The 20327-nt window shown below is 38.1% G+C and overlaps 1 protein-coding gene across 1 annotated transcript in view; it reads right to left on the bottom strand.

Moving 5' to 3' along the window:
* The window catches only part of Itpr (Inositol 1,4,5,-trisphosphate receptor), a 1293714-nt gene that overhangs the window by 906760 nt on the left and 366627 nt on the right, over positions 1 to 20327 (bottom strand). The window contains exon 18 of the mRNA XM_090387283.1: positions 4920 to 5075. Coding sequence (XP_090243409.1) covers positions 4920 to 5075 — 156 coding nt within the window. The remainder of the gene's footprint in view (positions 1 to 4919; positions 5076 to 20327) is intronic.

Below are 20327 nucleotides of genomic sequence, written 5' to 3'. Positions count from 1 at the left end.
GATTTATTTTCCTATACTGTTAACACCCTCAAAACAATGATGTATAAAAATGTATAAAAATATAGCATATACAGCAATGAATATATTGAATGAATGAATATTCATTCAGTATAATGAATCAATGAATGAAAATACTGCATATAACGGTTCTACATATTTTAAAATCACCGAATAGCACATATGCTTGATCCTTTCTTCACCATAACTCTTCCAAGTATATAGTTAATATTGTTCCTCTAGATCAGTGGTTTTCAACCTTTTTATAATAACAGCACGCCTAAGTAATTTATTTTATTTTGCAGCACCCTACTCAATTTTCTGCATGTTAGATCCGATTCTCTGTGTGCGTGTGTGTGTGTGTATATATATATATATATATATATAAAATATTAAAAAATATGTACATGTTATATGATATTTATTACAATAATACAATTATAAAAATTACATTTCATAATACAAATTATATATATATATATATATATATACAGTATATAATGTTATTCTTTATACAGAGGTACTAAGTAAACATCAATTGTAGATCACCAAAAAATTAAAAAGATATTGTACACCTTTTTATAATGAAATAAACATATAAATTAAAAAATAATAATAAGTTTAAGTAACTTAAAATCAAATTACGTGGCACCCCTGGAATGAAAACCACTGCTCTAGATACCAAAACTCACAACTTGTTAACGGTCTCCTCTTAAACAGAGCTTCTATCCCACAGTTTCTAGTGCTCTCTTTTTCTTAGTTGGGCTGATATTTTAAATTTCCTGATTCTAACTTGCTAAGTCACATCATGAAATTATTCTTGTGGAGATAAAAGCCACCATTTCCCATTCTGCTGTAAACCATCCTCTGTAGCAGCAGCAGAGAGCTGGCAAGATACGACACCATTATTCACTTCTTTGGTGGGCTTGGGTTTCATTGTCAAAGATGACTGGAAGAATTTTTGTTTATTTTAAGTCATCATCTTAATTTTAATTCCTCATCTGTAGTTAGCCAACCTTGGGTGGAGGGAGCATGGTGTTTCCCCTCCTTTTTTCTCTCTGTGACTTATTTACACACACACACATCAAGAAGCGTGTGCTATGCACTGCTGCTCCTGCCCACCTGGCTACGGAGGCGCCGCGTCCCAGTAACTAATGTCTCTGAAGAAAGGTAAATAAGGGGTTGAATAAAGGGTTTGCTTGTTTGTTTGTTTGTTTGTTTGGGGATTTATTACGTTGGCACTAATGATATTACGAGTAGTATCATTAGTGCCAACGTATTTCACGTTGGCACTAATGATGTTAAGAGTAGGAGACCGGTGGAATTACTTAACAAGTACAGGTCACTGTTGAAAAAAAGCCATGAATTAGGGTTGAATTTGAAAGTGTCTGCAATTCTGCCCAGACATGATAGGAGGGAGTATATGATGAGAGCCCTGTCAATCAATTTGGCCCTGGAAAGATTGTGCAAGGCGCAAGGGGTAGAATTTTTTTCAGCCTGGTCTGTACTTGTTAACAGGAGAGACTGCTTCTACAGGGATGGGATACACTTAAATAGAAAGGGTGCAAGAATTTTGCTGATGCTATCGAGGCAGTGTTAGGTGGGATGGAAAACTGCTAGATTGGGGGGAAACAAGGACTAATAGATTAACAGTAGCCACTGGCAGAGGCGAAAGAGATTCTTGCACTGCTTCTATTGGAATGAGCCGCAGCCTGGAAAATAAGATGCAGGATATTTCAGAGACTGCTGGGAATCATTGGGGTACAAATAAACACATAGGTTGTGTTAGGGTAGCTAAGAAAAAGAACAGGTGCATGTATACTTGCGTGTACACCAATGCTAGGAGTTTAGTATATAAATTTGATGAATTTGAGGTATTGCTCAAAACATCAAAGGCAGATATTGTGGGGATTTCAGAGACGTGGTGTCACATAGATATAAGGAATGCAGAACGTCTTTTTTATCGCTTTTATATTTATATTTTAATGTATTTTAACTTATTTACTTATTTTATTTATTTTATTTTTGTTATAGTTCAGTAAATAATTAAAAGTTTTTTGTAAATATTATTTTACAGTCTTTTCTATCATTTTATTTTATTTTATTTCATTATTCAATCAGTCATAAACGGTTGGTGTGTGTCTTTAAAATTGGTAGTATGAATAATCCCAACCTCAGTGGCCTTATTGCAGATACAATTCGATTGGATACTATGATGCAGTCACAAAAGAACTGGATGCAGGGAATAACTTTGATATTATATACTTGGATCTTAGAAAGGCTTTTGATACTGTTGCACATGGAAGACTGCTGCACAAATTGGAGCAGTGTGGCATTGGAGGCAAATTGCTGCTATGGATAAAGGGATGGTTGAGGGGGAGAAGACAGAGAGTGGTAATCAATGGACACTGCTCATCGTGGACTAATGTTATTAGTGGAGTCCCTCAGGGTTCAGTATTGGGTCCATTATTGTTTTCTGCATTTATAAATGATATTGATGATGGTATATCAAGCTTAATGTCCAAGTTTGCAGACGATACAAAGGTTGGCAGGGTTGTCAAGGACACTACTGACACTATGCTGCTGCAACAGGATCTGGAAAGATTGAGCAGATAGGCTGAGAGGTGGCAAATGAAGTTTAACATTGACAAATGTAAAGTACTACACATGGGAAACAGCAACCCCAGAGCAACGTATCAACTCTGTGGTACTACACTGACAGTGGTAGAGAATGAAAGGGACCTGAGGTGGCTGTGCAGTGCAGACGGGCTGCAAGAGTAGCTCATGGTGTATTGTCGATGATATATAGGAATTTTTCTAGCAGGGATAAGGAGGTGATTATTCCCTTGTATAAGGCAATGGTCAGAGCGCACCTAGAGTACTGTATACAGGTCTGGATTAGTGAATAGAACAAAGGGGTGCTCTTACGAAGAAAGCCTTAAGTTTTGCAAATTACAGTGTCTGGGGACTAGGCACCAGCGAGGTGATCTGATAGAGGTGTATAAAGCCTTGACTGGTTTGAGAATGCTCAATGCTGATGGGATTCTTCCTCTTGCTCAGAATAATCACCTGAGAGGGCATAAATTCAAATTGAGAAAAGACAGATGTAGGATAGACGTGAGGAAATTTGCCTTTAGCCAGTGGGTGGTTGGTTGGTGGAATAGACTTCCATCCCTTGTCGTGGAAGTTGATAGCCTAAATAAGTTTAAGGCTCAGCTGGACAGGTATTTCGAACGAACAGAGGGGTGAAGTGGAAGTGGTTATTTTTTATTTATTTATTTTTTTTTTTTTTTGGCTGATGCTGCATAAGCTTGCTTTCTTGCATCAAATGCCTCTACTAATGCTAATGCTAATTAGGTGAATCGGCATCTGTGGCCATAGTGCACCACTGAATAAAGGAATAATAATCCTTGGGAAGAGGCATTCAGTGAACAAAGTCCAGCACTGGATACCTGTAGTAGCATGTGAAAGAATTTAAAAGAAAATAAAAGAAAGCACCTAATACAGACAGAAGCAACAAGCAAGAAGCAAAACACAGTAAACTGACGTGATTTTTGTCACTCTAAACCTCTAAACTCTCGTTCTTCATCTAAACTATGGTTTTCAAAAAATATGCTAGACTGTACATGATAAGAATAAATTATATCTTAACTGGCTTCCATGAACATCTGTTCAGTTTCTGACGATACTAAAGCTTTTGACAGCTGAAAAAAAAATTACTAAATGCAAACTTTATTTTGAAAAGTCCAAAAAAAGGAAACTAACCACTTATCCAAGTGGTAGTCAAGCCTTTTGATCTCTCAACAAAGAGACTAAAAGGCTTGACTACCACTTGGGCAAGAGGCAAGTTACAGCCAATAGAGGCAAGGCTCTATTTGGCTGCAACTTCTGTTCATCCATATATACCTCATCTCTATTACATCCTATTGGTTCTACTGACTCCTCTTCATCTATAAAGCTGGTCTATTAGATTTTACTTTTTTCTCTAATCCATGCAATGATTCTAATCCAGGTGGAAAATGTGCATTAGCCTTTCAACATTCTTTCACAATTCAGCTCTAAGCTCACTGAAATGAAGTTTCATCATCTTCACTTATCCCACCTACTTCTGTTCTTTCATACAACCTTCCCCTCTTCTCATTTATTTCCTGAAAATACATACTATAGAAGTTCAAGTCCAATATCAAGGCTCTTCTGTCCACTCAACCCTCAATTCAAGCAGAATACTACAAGTTGCAACTACCTTTGGAGGTACTAAAAGAAAAAAAAAAAAAAAAAAATCTAGCAAAATATAATGGTGCAATGATTTGCATGCAGAAGGTTCTAACAAACAGAATATCTAAGTATTATTACTTTCATTTTAAATAATGGGCCATATACTTTAAAGCAGTGGTTCTCAAAGTGGGTGCCACTTATTCTTTATAGGGGTGCCGCAACGTCAAATTTAGCAACCGCTTGCATTATGGCCGTCGCTACAAAAGGTCTCTGAATTTCAGGCAACTGTGTAAATTAGAAGTCATCACGAAATAACAGCTGACCACATCGCAGTGTTTACGTACATACACCTACATATATGGAACAGCCGAGCCGAGCTATCCGTCACGTACACTGTATTTGAAACAGCACCAACTTACAAAATATTCTGCTAGTGCCCACTGTACCCAGTGCTGGGGGTGTATTTTTTTATATATATATATATATACTTCATATCTTTTATCTTGACAACATTTTCATGTTTATTTATAGCAATGCACACACATTCATAGTATTAAATTCAAGTTAATTTAATTCCACATATCATGTAATTATGAATAAATATACATAAAACTAACTCATATTTTTCAAAAAAAAAAAGTTTGAACTTTCAGCAAAAGAAAAACTGATCAATAAAAATGATTTACTTCACAATATTTTTCACTTACTCTTGAATAGATAATTTCCTTGGAATATCTGACCATAAACGGGCATACTTGACAGGAGTGATTTGTTCTTGAGGGTCTCTATCTACATGCATGTGAAGCATAAGGCGACAAAATGCTGCTCTTAAATCAAACGGCAACAGTTCATCTGCCATACATCTGAAAGAATATGAACAGTTTCAGGTGTAGGTATTTGTTACTGAAGAGAAAAACTAAAAGGTTAGCAATCCAATTATAATACAAAAGTATGGACAAAATTGATGATATTATTAACAAAAATGAAAATCAGTTTATTTTTACAAAAGTGTATACAATCTAATTAGAGGTAATTATATCAGACTGATCAGATTACTAGAAACTCCTTGTGTAATTTACCAGTCATGTTACTTGCCATATTTTACATGCATACCCTCCTGTCTATAATGTGTTAGTATTAGTATTAGAAATGGCCATATGGTGCAAAGAAACCTATGGCTTAAGCTGCACCAGCCAAAAAAAAATTTAAAAAAAAATAACAAAAAATAAATAAATAATAGAAAATAATAAGAATAAATAATAATAAAAATAATAATAAGAGAAAAGAAAATAGACAACCCATGCATTTCCCTCCTTCCGTAGGTTGGAGGGAAACACATAGGTCGACTATAATTATCCAGCAGACCTTTGAATTTCCAAACTTTCAGCCTCTACCACCAAACTTTGAACCCCAAACTTTCAGCCTCTACCACCCATGTAGGTAACTTATTCCAGTAATTTATAGTCTCTGGCTAAAATAAAACTTCCTGCAATTCAGTTTAACATCCCCTGTAACTTGAAATTATGGCACCTTGACCTAGAATTATTTATAACCGTGAAAATTTTGTCCTTATTCATTTTGCTTATGCCACTCAGAGCCTTAAACGCCTCAATCAAGTCTCCTCTAAGGTGCCTAGTTTCTAAGCTCTGCAACCCACACATTCAAAGTCTTTTCTCATATGGAATATGAGATTTGCCAATCTCACCAGGCGAGTTACCAGTCTTTGGATGCTTTCACTTGGGTATTACGATATGGTCAGGCATGAAGTTCTCTGAGCATTGTAGATTGGTTGCAAGAAAGGCCTATGGTGTTTTATCGATGATTTATTAAACAATTGTGAGTAGAGATAAGGATGTCATAATTCTATTATATAAGGCTATTGTTAGACCACACCTGGAATACTGTGTTCAAGTATGGAGACCGCACATAAATAACCGTATCATAATACCCAAGTCCCTTTCCTCCACTACCGGCTTTAGTTCAACTCCCCCAAGTGTATAAGTTATTTTGGGGTTACTGTTCCCCAAAATAACTTTGCTACACTTTGCTGTATACACTTTGCTGTTGTAATTCAACAACTACCTTACACTTTACGGCTGTAATTCAACAACTTTCCATGGGAGACACACTCATCTAAAAGATCCCTAAGGCTTTCTGCAGTGTCAGAATACATGATGGCTGCATGTCCATATGCCTCGTTGCCCATTCCAAAACATCTTGCATGTGTTTAATTGAATTGAGGTCAGGCAAATTTGAAGGTCAATCGTGATGGGTAATATCAGGGGTGAGGAATCTGAGGCCTTCTTGTCTTTCTCTCAAATGCAAAATCCACCTTTTATTTCATGACATAAAACACCAAACTCAAATATTTTTAAGGTAAATTTTATATATCGTTATTCTCCTTATATAAATTAGTGTACATTTAAGCATACATTAGCAAAAGAAACATAAAAGGCATAAGAATAGTGGATAGATTGACAGAGGACAAAACAAAGTGAAGTGGTAAAATTATTTATATCAATAACTGTGTAGTTAGCGAGAGGCCTGTCAGTGGCAACTCAGTAATTGGTGAACTGGTAACCACCCAGCGATTCATGTCACAGGCCTGAGAGCTTCTTAAGAAAGAATTGTTGTTGTTGTTGTTGTTCTGTAGGCTTAATGGCACATAAGCTGCTAAGGCTATAATGTGCCTATTCACTTATTATATTAAAACATGAGTTTTCCCTAAATCAAAAGAAAATCTGAAATCAGAAATAATTGAAAAGCCCAGTTTGCCTGAGAAAGTCAAAAAATTCAGAAATATTTGCCTTATCACCAATGAGATTTTCAAGAGTTATTGGTTTATGGAGATTAACCAGTGAGATCAAGTATGAAGTTCTGGCTTGTTTATAATAGGGGCAGCCAATAAGAATATGTTTTACAGTCAAATTATTAGAACAATGTGTACATTGTGGTGGATCATCTCCTGTGAGTAAATGAAGGTGGGTCAGATGGGTATGTCCTATTCTTGCCCTTGAAAGGACTACTTTTTCTTGTCTCGATGTACGGATACTGGAGCGCCAGATTTTTGGATCATGTTTAAACTGAAAGAGTTTATTATTAGTCTGAGAGTGCCAGAGTGCTGTCCAATGTGATAGGCAAGCAGCATGAACAGTTAGTGCATAATCTGATGCTGGAACAGGGATATTGGTTAAATCAAAAGTAGTTGGATTTTTTGCAGCTTTATCGGCCAGTTCATTGCCTAAAATACCAGAATGGGATGGAATCCAGCAAAAAGTGACCAGTTGGTTGCGTTCTTTAATTTGCAGTAATAAGCTTCTGATTTCATTAAGAATAGGGTGGACTTCATCTGAGGAATTACATAACGACATGATTGAGCTGAGGGGATCAGTGTAAATAACTGATTTGAAGGAACTGTCAGAACAGAGATTTTCTAAAGCTAGTTTAATTGCATATAATTCAGCAGAAAATATACTAAATTCTGATGGAAGGGAAACTGATACAGTTGTATTCGGAAACACTGCAGCTGCTCCAACATCTGAATTAGATTTAGAGCCATCTGTATAAATTGGGGAGAAATCAGTATATCTTTGAGTGTGAACTGCATGAATTTGGTTGACATTTGATGCTTGCAAAGTATTCTTTCTCCATTGACAGAGGTAAGTGTCACAGGTTGGAAGAGGAGGAGGAGCCCATGGTGGCTGAGTATAAGTTGCCACCTGCTTTACGGAATGGATGGAAATATTCCAAACTTGCACCAATTCAAGAAGGCGAAGACCAGCTGGCTTTACTATACTAGGTTTGTTTCTGTATAGGATTTCTAATGGTGGGTTGAAAAGGTATGACTGAACGGGATGAGAGGCACAACTTTGTATCTTGACAGCATATTTGAGTAACAGTGTTTTCCTGCGTAAAGTTAGTGGGGGCTCATGAGCATCAATGTAGAGACTATGTGCTGGCGACGTTCTGAATGCACCAGTTGCAATTCTCAAAGCACTGTGCTGAATTGGATCAAGCCAGCGTAATGCGCTCTTTCTGGCAGAATCATAGATTGGAGCACCATAATCGAGACGGGATCTGATTAATGCCCTGTATAAACGAAGAAGCAAGGTACGATCTGCACCCCACGTTTGGGCAGATAAAGCTCTGAGTATGTTTAACTTCTTTAGACATGAGGTCCGTACATTTTTAATATGATCTAGGAAATTTAACTTGTTGTCAAGGATTAATCCAAGAAATCTGATGTTGCTGGTGACTGGGACAACGGTGTTAGAAATTTGAAGTTCAGGATCTGGATGAAGTTTGCGTTGTCTACAGAAGTGGATGGCAACTGTTTTCTGCTGTGAGAGCCGATAGCCATTGAGGCTCGCCCATTGTTGAATTTTATTAAGTGCTATCTGAAGCTGTCTTTCAATAGACCTCATGTTTTGAGAATGACAGGAGATCGAAAGGTCATCTGCATAAAGGTAAGTCTCAACTGTATTTGGAAGCTGCTTAGTGATAGAATCTATTCTCAGAGCAAAAAGAGTGTCACTCAGTACTGATCCCTGTGGAACACCTTCTTCCTGGATGAAAGTTGTGGAAAGGGCATGTTGGTATTGAACTTGAAATGATCTAGTATGTAAGAAGTTCTGAATAAATATAGGAAGGTTGCCTCGTAGTCCGAGAAGGTAAAGATCACTAAGTATACCATACCGCCAGGTGGTATCAAAAGCCTTCTCTGTCTATTGAAACCATTACTAGATGTTCACGTTTGACAAAAGCATTACGTATGGCAAATTCAGCCTTGACCATAAGATCTAAGCATGACCTGTTTTGACGGAAGCCATATTGGTTATGGCTCATTAGCTGTTCCGACTCAATAATCCAGACGAGTCTTCTGTGGATAATTTTCTCAAGAATTTTGCTGAGGCAGCTTGAGAGAGATATTGGTCTATAGCTATTGGGGTTGGATGGATCTTTTCCAGGTTTCAGGAAAGCCAAAACTGTAGAGTGATGCCAAGTAGCTGGAAAAACATTTTCTAAAAAAATGCGATTGTAAAAGACCAGGAGGCATCGCAAAGCTTTGTGATCAAGATGTTGTAGCATGACATAATAAATCCCATCTGGCCCGGCAGCACCATTTCGGGCGGTTTTAATGACATGTAAAAGTTCAGAATATTGCAGAGGTTTGTTATATGGGAGAAGATGGGCAGTTTTGAAGTGAATACCATGTTTTTCTTCAGTGTTTTTAATTCTTTGGAATGAGGTAGGATAGGCTGCTGCTGCTGAGATTTCGGCAAAAGTATTGCCCAAAGCATTAGCTATATCTACTGGATTAGAGAGATCTTTCCCATTCCAAGAGAGAATTGGAGAAGGTATGGTAGGAAACTTACCAGACAGCTGTCTAATTTTTTTCCATATTATTTTGGAATCAGTATTTCTGTGAAAACTTGAGGCAAAACGGATCCAGGATTCTTTCTTTGCTTGCTTTTGTATGAAGCGTGCTTTTGCCCTTAATTTCTTGTAATTAATGAGATTGACTGTGCTCGGACATTGCCGAAACAAATTCCAGGCTTTATTTTTTTCTCTCTTTGCTGTGGTGCATTTGTCATTCCACCAGTAATTATGATGCTTTCGGCCCGGAGGATTTGATAGTGGTATTGTGTTCTTAGCCACATTTAGAAGATGCGACGTGATATATTCTGTCACTTCATCAATATGTTGGAGGCGGATTTTTTCTTCATCAAGATCGATTGATGATTGAAATTTTGCGCAGTCTGCTCGGACAAATTTCCACTTTCTGCAGGGCTGAATTGATGGAGTCTTTGCTTTCAGAAAGTTGCATACTATTGGGAAGTGGTCACTGCCCATGGGATCATTTATTACATACCACTCTATGGTTGGGACTAGTACTGGTGAACAAATCGAGAGATCTATTGCTGAAGTGTGTCCTGCTGGGAGCTGTACGTGTGTCGGTGCACCAGTATTGAGTATACTGAAATTTAGTGCCTCTAAAAAGCTTTCAATTAATCGGCCCCGTCTATCCAATTTAGGAGAGCCCCATAATGGGTGGTGCCCGTTAAAGTCCCCTAATATACAGAGAGGTGGAGGTATCTGTATAAAGAGGTCTTCAAGATCTTTTAAAAAGTAAATACGGTTTGGTAGATTGAGACAAGTGTTATTGCATTATGGAGAGTTATGCGAACAGCAACAGCTTCAATTTCAGTTTGGAGTGTGATATGCCTAGTTGGGATCTTCGAGTTTACTAGGATTGCTACACCACCATGGGCAGCATTAGCGGTATTTCGATCTCTTCGATAAAGGCGATAAAGTTCGATAAAGTTCTTTATCGAAGGAGAAATTTGTGAGGTCAGGTAAGTTTCCTGTAGACAGAAGGCAGCTGGAGAAAATCGGTTAATTAGGTATTTAATATTGTCAGTGTTGCAACGAAAACCTCTGCAATTCCATTGTAAGATACTGTGGTTCATTTAGGTTTAGTTGAGGATGATTCATCAGACTGTTTTTTGTTTGAGCACTTTTTCCGGTCTTTTTTTGGGAAGCTGGGGCGCCCAGTATCCATAGTGTCATTTGCATGGAGTTCTAGTATGGGTTCTTCAAGATCTGAGTGTACGTCGACTTAGTAGTAGTAGTAGTAGTAGTAGTAGTGGCACTTGATGCAAGAAAGCAGTGTAGGAGCTTATGCAGCATCAGCCAAAAAAAAAAAAAAAAAAATCACACCATACCCTCCAATTGCCTGTCCAGTTCCTCCTTAAATTTATTTAACCTATCAACTTCCACAACGACAGATGGAAGTTTGTTCCAGCAATTAACCACCCGCTGGCTAAAGGCAAATTTCTGCACATCTATTCTACATCTATCCTTTCTTAATTTGAACTTATGTCCCCGTAGGTTCGTATTCTGAACAAGTGGGAGGATCCCATCAGAATTCAGCGTGCTCAACCCATTCAAGGCCTTATAGACCTCAATCAGATCCATACTATACTATTGGTGACTTCCATACTATTGGTGGATGATTCAGGTTTCTTGTTTTCTTTGGTAGTTTTTAATTTTTCTTTATCATGCGAGAGTGTCAGAGTATCAGTTGGGATGCTGATTGGAGTGTTGGTCGATTCACTGGTTTTAGTTTGTGTGTCTTTTCCTGAATTTGATAATGTATTTTTAACCCAATTAGCCATAGATGTGCTGGGGGGTATTGATACATCTGTTTGTACTGCTGTTGTAATAACGCTTCGAGTGTGAGATGCATATGAACGACTGGGCCTGGTCAACATAACCTGTATATGTGCCTCAGGGTATGTGACTTTGTGTTCAATTTTATATTTTTGAATTTTTTTTCCTGTTTTCCACATTTCACAGGATTTTGAAAATGCTGGGTGACTTTCTTTGCAGTTGGGGCAAATGGGACTTGATGCTGAACAGTCTGCTTGTGTATGTTCCTTGGAACCACATATAGGACAAATAGCTTCTCCTCTGCATGCTTGTTGGGAATGTCCATATTTTTGACATTTAAAACAACGAATGGGATTAGGAATATAAGCCCGAATTCGGCAGTTTAAATAGCCAGCTTTTACTGAGGATGGCAAATCTGGGGTACTGAAGGTTAAAATGATTGACCTAGTTGGGACGAGATTTCCATCTTTTTTAGTCATTATGCGTTTGGCGTTGGTTACTTTTTGATTACTCAGCTCTTGAACTAATTCCTCTTCTGATATTGTAAGTAGGTCTCATTCAGTTATAACACCTTTTGAGGAATTTAAGGTGTTGTGGGGAGTAATAGATACTGGCAGGCCACCGAATGTCGTTGTTTTGAGCAGCCACTCAGAATGTTTGGAGTTGGCTGTTTCAATTAATAGGTCTCCAGATTGCAGTCGTTTAACCATTTTTGGTGTTCCAGCAATCAACTCCAGAAATCTTTGGATGACAAATGGTGATAATTTTCCGACAGGTTGGTTGGAGAGAGAGTGTATCACCAGAAAGTTTGGCATTTCATTGCACTGCACTTCTCTTCGGAGCCTTTTTGGTTGGTTCAGGTCTTCATTGTTTGGTTTATCTAGCCTTGAGTTTGAAGGCTCAAGAGGTGGATATTCATTTTTATCCATCGTTGCTCCTTTTAGCCCTGGGGGATAACTTTTCCCCCAGATTACCGGCCCCGCCACGGGGAGGCAGGAGCAGTGCCGCTTGGAGGCCAAGCGGTTGAAGTGTTAGTTGATTAATAGAACAAGAAATATAGGAAAAAGAAAGGTGTGTTTCCTTTCTGTGTTCTAACTAGTGGTTTTCAAGTATAGAACTAGTTTTAAAGAAAAGCTGTTGATAGAAATGTAGGAACTTAAAAGGAAATAACTTCAGTCACTTTACAAGAGCTCTCTATTTATCACAAGAATATCGCTTGGCCTCGAAATACGCTTGGCACCCGGGGCCATAAAGAATTGTAACATGTTAAAGAAAATGTATGAGTTAAATAAAATGCATGCATTGCCTTTTCTAGTTAAGGAAAATAATAATGAATTTATATTAAAGTAAATACAAAATAAATACTATGGATACTATGGATACTATACTTGGATACTATGATGCAGTCACAAAAGAACTGGATGCAGGGAATAACTTTGATATTATATACTTGGATCTTAGAAAGGCTTTTGATACTGTTGCACATGGAAGACTGCTACACAAATTGGAGCAGTGTGACATTGGAGGCAAATTGCTGCTATGGATAAAGGGGTGGTTGAGGGGGAGAAGACAGAGAGTGGTAATCAATGGACACTGCTCATCGTGGACTGATGTTATTAGTGGAGTCCCTCAGGGCTCAGTGTTGGGTCCATTATTGTTTTCTGTATTTATAAATGATATTGATGATGGTATATCGGGCTTAATGTCCAAGTTTGCAGACGATACAAAGGTTGGCAGGGTTGTCAAGGACACTACTGACACTATGCTGCTGCAACAGGATCTGGAAAGGTTGAGCAGATGGGCTGAGAGGTGGCAAATGAAGTTTAACATTGACAAATGTAAAGTACTACACATGGGAAACAGCAACCCCAGAGCAACGTATCAACTCTGTGGTACAACACTGACAGTGGTAGAGAATGAAAGGGACTTGGGGGTGGTTGTGCAGGCAGATATGAAGTTCTCTGAGCAGTGCAGACGGGCTGCAAGAGTAGCTCATGGAGTATTGTCAATGATATAGAGGAATTTTTCCAGCAGGGATAAGGAGGTGATTATTCCATTGTATAAGGCGATGGTCAGGCCACACCTAGAGTACTGTATACAGGTCTGGAGGCCTCAAATTACAGTGTCTGGAGACTAGGCACCAGCGAGGTGATCTGATAGAGGTGTATAAAGCCTTGAATGGTTTAAGCATGCTCAATGCTGATGGGATTCTTCCTCTAGCTCAGAAAAATCACCTGAGAGGGCATAAATTCAAATTGAGGAAAGACAGATGTAGGATAGACGTGCGGAAATTTGCCTTTAGCCAGCGCGTGGTTGGTTGGTGGAACAGACTTCCATCCCTTGTGGTGGAGGTTGATAGCCTAAATAAGTTTAAGGCTCAGCTGGACAGGTATTTTGAACGAACAGAGGGGTGAAGTGGAAGTGGTTTTTTTTTTTTTTTTTTTTGGCTGATGCTGCATAAGCTTGCTTTCTTGCATCAAATGCCTCTACTAATGCTAATGCTAATGCTAAAGCATTTATTCTAATTCACTAATCTTTACAGAATATTATTGTTTCCAATATAGATAATATGGCATCACTTCCAGTTGAAACAACTTCATTTGGCAATTTTACCTTTCTTATTAGTAATGACTCAACTCGCAAACTGCTGTCAGTATCAGTTGACATTCTAGTAATCTTCCCCAGTGCCATCAGTTTCCACTGTTTGTTTTCTTTAAAACTGAATCTTCAATCTGTGTATTTCATTTTAAATTTTTACTGGTTACCCGATTAAGTCAAGAAATAAGAAAAGAGCATTAAAGAAAGAAAAGAGAGTATTCAATGAAGAACGGGAATTGCAGTATTATGTTGTTGCAGTGAACGATAAATTGAAGTGTTTGCTCTGTGACTCAACTCAATATTGGCAACAGTGGAGAAATACAATGCATATCAGCATTATGCGACTCATAAGGACAACAAATATGCTAAACTAGAAGGAGAACCTCGAAAGTCTGTACTTAAGAAAACAAAAGATGGAAAGCAGCAGCAGCAGCAACAACTATTCAAAACTATTGCCTCCATTTGGAGGCAATGGTGTGATTTTTTTTTTTTTTTTTTTTGGCTGATGCTGCATAAGCTCATACACTTGCTTTCTTGCATCACATGCTACTACTACTACTACTACTATGTCACGACAAGGGACTGACATCACTGAAGTGACATATAAAGTCGCATATATATTTGGAAGAAGAGGTAAGTTGTTTAGCAGTGTGGAAATCATAAGTTGTTGTTGTTATTTGGTTTTTTTTAGGAGCATTAGCAACTAAGGCCATATTGCTCCAGGAATATGCAGTGGTCATTCCCTGACCTTTCCACATCCTCCCTATTTGGTAGTGATGGGCTCGAACCCCGGTCTAATCAAGAAGCGTGTGCTACGAACTGCTGCGCCTTCCCACCTGGCTACGGAGGCTCCCCTGGAAATCATAAAAGAATGCATTGTTGAAGTTGTGGGATGTTTAGATTCAGCTAAGGTTAATAAGTACAAACAACTACCTCTTTCAAGAAGGACCATAACTGATTGGCAACGTGAATTAGCCAGTAACATAACAGAACAGCTTCATGCAATATGAAGCTGTTCTGTTATATTAATCCACTGATATTGCTGACTCAGCACAGGTCTTATTTTTTATTCATGTTATAGCTGCAGATTTTCATTGTCACAAGGAGTTAGTGGCTTTGCATACGTTTACTGCCAGGACAAGTGGAATTAACATTTTCACAATCTTCAAAGGAAAATGCTGTGAAGCGAAACTGCATTTATGTAATTTAGTAAGTGTATGCACAGATGGCATGCCTTCCATGAGAGGAAAACATGAAGGATTTGTTAAATTACTAGGTCCAGATATTTTGATTTCCTTTCATTGTATTCTTCATCAGCAGAATCTGTGTGCCAAATCTACTGTTTTAAGTGACACGTTAAATAAAGTAATGGTGAATACATCACGACATTGCCAATTTCGCAACAAGTTTCAGCTTGATGATGAAACATTCAGTAGATCTGCCATATCATTCTAAAATGCACTGTTTGTCCAATGGACAAATACTTGTCAAACTTTTAACTTTGAAGAAACAAATCACAAGCTTTTCTCTGGAACTGAATCAACAGTGTGAATTGCCAAAAGTCAAATTCTGCAGAAATATAGCATTTTTGTGTGATATAATGTCAAAGAAAAATGATCTGAATATTTTTTTTGCAAGGTAAAACCAAATATATATATATATATATATAGGGCACAAAAGGTGATATCATTGAACATATTGACACTAATGTTATTGAGAGAAGGAAGCTGGGCGGAATAACTTAACACAGGGCGCTGACTCTCTTTAAAAATTACTGCTGTCAGTTGCAGGCTCCAAAAAAAATGAAGTTGTTATTTTATATTGTACTTAATACGTAGTCTTATAGTTATAGTTACGCTGGTTATTTTTATTTTAATTTAGATAAACAGTTTTTGTAGATATAAGTAATACATACGTAAAACCGTTATTTCGTTCGAATCTTGCAGCCATTGTTTTTGTATATAGTGGTAAGGAATTCAAATTTTTAATTGAGGTAGTTAGGTAGCTCTAACGTATAATTTAGAGTAATTTGATAGTATGAATCAGAGCTGTGCTACTCAATATGTTCTACGTTGATAATATTTTACTAATTTAGATTATTTTAAAAATTGATTATTGATTATTTTACTAAAATATTGATTATTTTACTAATTTAGAGTAATACGCTTCACTGTTTCTATTAGATAGCTTAGTATTGACATTTAATTAATTTAATTTATTGATTTTATTAATTTAAAGTATCATGGCCCAAACTAGAGCAGCAAAGCAACGGGCACAAAGTGGCAGAAGTGCTGTGACTCAGGGGAGAACTGAGGGGGGCTATTCTCCAACGCATCACAGCCTAAAAAAATGTGCAACTTGTGAAATGTTTGCCGAACTCTCTGGAACGGAACATGATATTGCCATGGGGGATGTCTTTGTGTGTGCGCGATGTAAGGAGTATAAGGAAATCAGGCGACAACTCAGCGTTGTTATGGGCCTATATGAGAGTTTGAAGGACAGGGTGGATGCCCTCGAAAGATCTAAATTCAGGGGCCCCATCAGGCTCTCAGCTGCCCACATCAACATCAGAGCTTGCACTTGGTCATCACACAACACAGCGGCAACCCCCAAGGCAGAATGCGCTGGTCCCACAGGAACTAGTAGTTGTTGGTGACTCTATTGTCAGGGAAACGGGAAACATGCTTTGTAAAAAGGACAGGTGGAACAGGACCAGGGTATGTCTGCCAGGGGCAAAGGTTGATGACGTTGTAGAGCGGATATCATCTTTTAAGGGCACAAAAGGTGATACAGTTGTACACATTGGCACTAATGATATTAGGAGTAGGAGACCGGCAGAATCACTTAACAAGTACAGGTCACTGTTGAACAAAAGCCGAGAATTAGGGTTGAATTTGATAAAGTGTCTGCAATTCTGCCCAGACACAATAGAAGGGAGTATATGATTTTATTGTTCAAGGTTTAGGCCTAAATGGTTGTCAGATGGACTAATGAGACATGTGGCAGAGAAGAAAAATGCATGGGATACATACAAATTAATGGGTGACATGGAAGCCTATGATAGATATAAGTTGGTCTGTAACCAAGTCACAAAGGAGATTAGGCAGGCAAAGGCAGACTACGAAAAATCCTTGGCAAAGGATGCAAAGAAAAACAGAAAGGAGTTCTTTACATACTTGAACTCGAGAAGGAAAGGGATGAATCAGATTGGTCCACTGGATATTGATGGTTCAACAGTTGAGGATCCTGCTCAGGTGGCTAACAATCTAAACGAGTATTTTGCATCTACATTCACGCATGAGGAGTTATTCAGGAAGGAGAATGATGTAGGTAAAGTAAACATTGGCAGTGAGCTGGATGATTTTGTAATAACTGAGAGGAAAGTGGAGGAGAGATTGTTGAGGATAAACATAAAAAAGGCACCTGGGGTGGATGGGATCTATCCAGTTATATTAAAGGAGGCAGCAAAGGAAGTATGCAAACCCCTAGCCATAATTATGAGAGCTTCTTTGGACAGACGGATGGCAGTCATCCTGAAATAGGTGAGTATATGGGATGTGTTAGGGTAACTAAGAATAGAAGTAGGAGCATGTATGCTTGCATATATACCAATGCTAGAAGTATAGTAAATAAATTTGATGAATTTGACGTGTTGGTCAAGACATCAAAGGCGGATATTGTTGAGATAGCAGAAACGTGGTGTCACACAGATATAAGGAATGCTGAACTGGAATTTAGGGAGTACAGTGTGTACAGAAAGGATAGAAAGGGAGGTGGTGTTATACTGTTAATTAAGAAAAACAAAATCAAAAGAAGTGCATCCAGTTGATGAACAGTGCACTGTTGAGTCAGTTTGGTGTGACATAAGCACTGCGAAAGCAAAAATAAGAGTAGGAGTCTATTATAGACCTAATGACTTGAATGAGTACAATGAACAATTGTACAGAGAAATAGTGTGTGCTAGTAAATCGGAAGGTCTTATAATGGGGGATTTTAACTTCCCAGATATTGACTGGAACTTGTGGTTTGGTCACTCACACACTAGTCAGACTTTTGTGGATTTATTGGATGATTGTTTTCTGCAGCAGCATGTTCAAGAGACAACCAGAGAAAGTAATACTCTTGATCTGGTTATCAGCAGTGATCATTTGTGTATTAAGAATTTGCAGATAAAGGAACCGCTAGGTGGCAGTGATCACAGTGTACTGATGTGGGATTTACTTAAAGATTTAATTACCATCAGGGGTAAAGGAAAGAGTTTTTGCTTCCATAATGGTGAGTACAGTGCTCTTCGACAGTTTTTAAATTCTGTACAGTGGGATCAACTGACAATGTTACCAACAGTAAATTCTAAGTGGGAAGCGTTCAAGGAATTAATCGTGGAAGCTACTACAAGTTTCATACCTATTAAGAAATATTGTTCAAGATTTAGGCCTAAATGGTTATCTAATGAACTAATGAGACTTGTAATAGAGAACAAAAATGCATGGGATGCATATAAATTATCAAGCGACTCAGAAGCCTATGGCAGATATAAGCTAGTCTGTAATCTGGTGACAAAGGAGGTTAGGCAGGCGAAGGCAGATTATGAGAAATCCTTCGAAAAAGATGCTAAGAAAAACAGCAAGGATTTCTTTACTTACATTGTAGAGCGGATATCATCTTTCAAGGGCACAAAAGGTGATATAAGGAAGATATAAGGAATATATCTTCCTTATATCACCTTATATACACAAAGATAATTCCTTATATACACAAAGATATAAGGAATGCAGAACTGGAATTTGGGGAGTACAATGTGTACAGAAAGGATAGACAGGACAGAAAGGGAGGGGGTGTTATGCTGTTAATTAAGAAAAACATAAAATCAAAGGAAGTGCACCCAGTTAATATAGATCAACAGTGCTCTGTTGAGTCAATTTGGTGTGAGATAAGCACTGCGAAAGGAAAAATAAGAGTAGGAGTGTGTTATAGGCCTAATGACTTGAATGAGTACAATGAACAATTGTACAGAGAAATAGAGTGGGCCAGTAAATCAGAATGTCTTATAATGGGGGATTTTAACTTCCCAGATATTGACTGGAACTTGTGGGTTGGTCACTCACACACTAGTCAGACTTTTGTGGATTTATTGGATGATTGTTTTCTGCAGCAGCATGTTCGAGAGGCAACCAGAGAAAGTAACACTCTTGATCTGGTTATAAGCAGTGATCATTCGTGTATTAAGAATTTGCAGATAAAGGAACCACTAGGTGGCAGTGATCACAGTGTGCTGAAGTGGGATTTACTCAAAGAGTTAACTACCGTCAGGGGTAAAGGAAAGGGTTTTTGCTTCCGTAAAGGGGAGTACAGTGGTCTCAGACAGTTTTTAAGTTCTGTACAGTGGGATCAACTGACGATGTTACAAACAGTAAATTCTAAGTGGGAAGCATTCAAAGAATTAATCGTGGAAGCTACTAGACTTTATATACCGATTAAGAAATATCGTTCAAGGTTTAGGCCTAAATGGTTATCAAATGAACTAATGAGACTCGTGACAGAGAAGAAAAATGCATGGAATGCATATAAATTATCAGGTGACGCAGAAGCTAGTCTGTAATCAGGTCACAAAAGAGGTTCGGCAGGCGAAGGCAGATTACGAGAAATCTTTGGCAAAAGATGCTAAGAAAAACAGCAGGGATTTCTTTACTTATATAAACTCTAAAAGGAAGGGGTGAATATGATTGGTCCACTTGACATTGATGGTTCGACTGTTGATGATCCTGCTCAGATAGCAAACAAACTGAATGAGTATTTTGCATCTACATTCACACGTGAGGAATTATTACAATTTGAAAATGGAAGAAGGTTATCAAATTGTAGCAGTGTGCTTAATGATTTTGTAATAACTGAGAGCAAAGTGGAGGAGAAATTGTTGAAGTTAAACACAAGAAAGGCACCTGGGGTGGATGGGATCTATCCAGTTATTTTAAAGGAGGCGGCAAAGCAACTAAGCAAACCCTTAGCCATAATTATGAGAGCATCCTTGGACTCAGGGGAGGTTCCCACGGACTGGAGATGTGCAAATGTGTCCCCAATTCACAAAGGTGGATCGAAGGGTGACACGAGTAATTACAGACCAGTTAGTTTAACTTCTGTTCCGGGTAAAATAATGGAGTCGCTGGTTAAAGATGCATTGCAGGATCATCTAGACAAGATTGCAGCAATAATTCAAACACAGCATGGGTTTGTTAAGGGAAAGTCTTGTCTGACAAATTTGATTGGTTATTATGATGTGGTCACAAAGGAACTGGATGCAAAAAATAATTTTGATATCATATGCTTGGATTTCGGGAAAGCTTTTG

This window comes from Mastigoproctus giganteus, chromosome 13 (genome assembly GCF_048544385.1).
Source record: "Mastigoproctus giganteus isolate SK-2022 chromosome 13, ASM4854438v1, whole genome shotgun sequence".
Classification (NCBI taxonomy): Eukaryota; Metazoa; Arthropoda; class Arachnida; order Uropygi; family Thelyphonidae; genus Mastigoproctus; species Mastigoproctus giganteus.
Note: the sequence above shows the minus strand (reverse complement) of the source record. Positions and strands in the feature narration are given on the sequence as shown.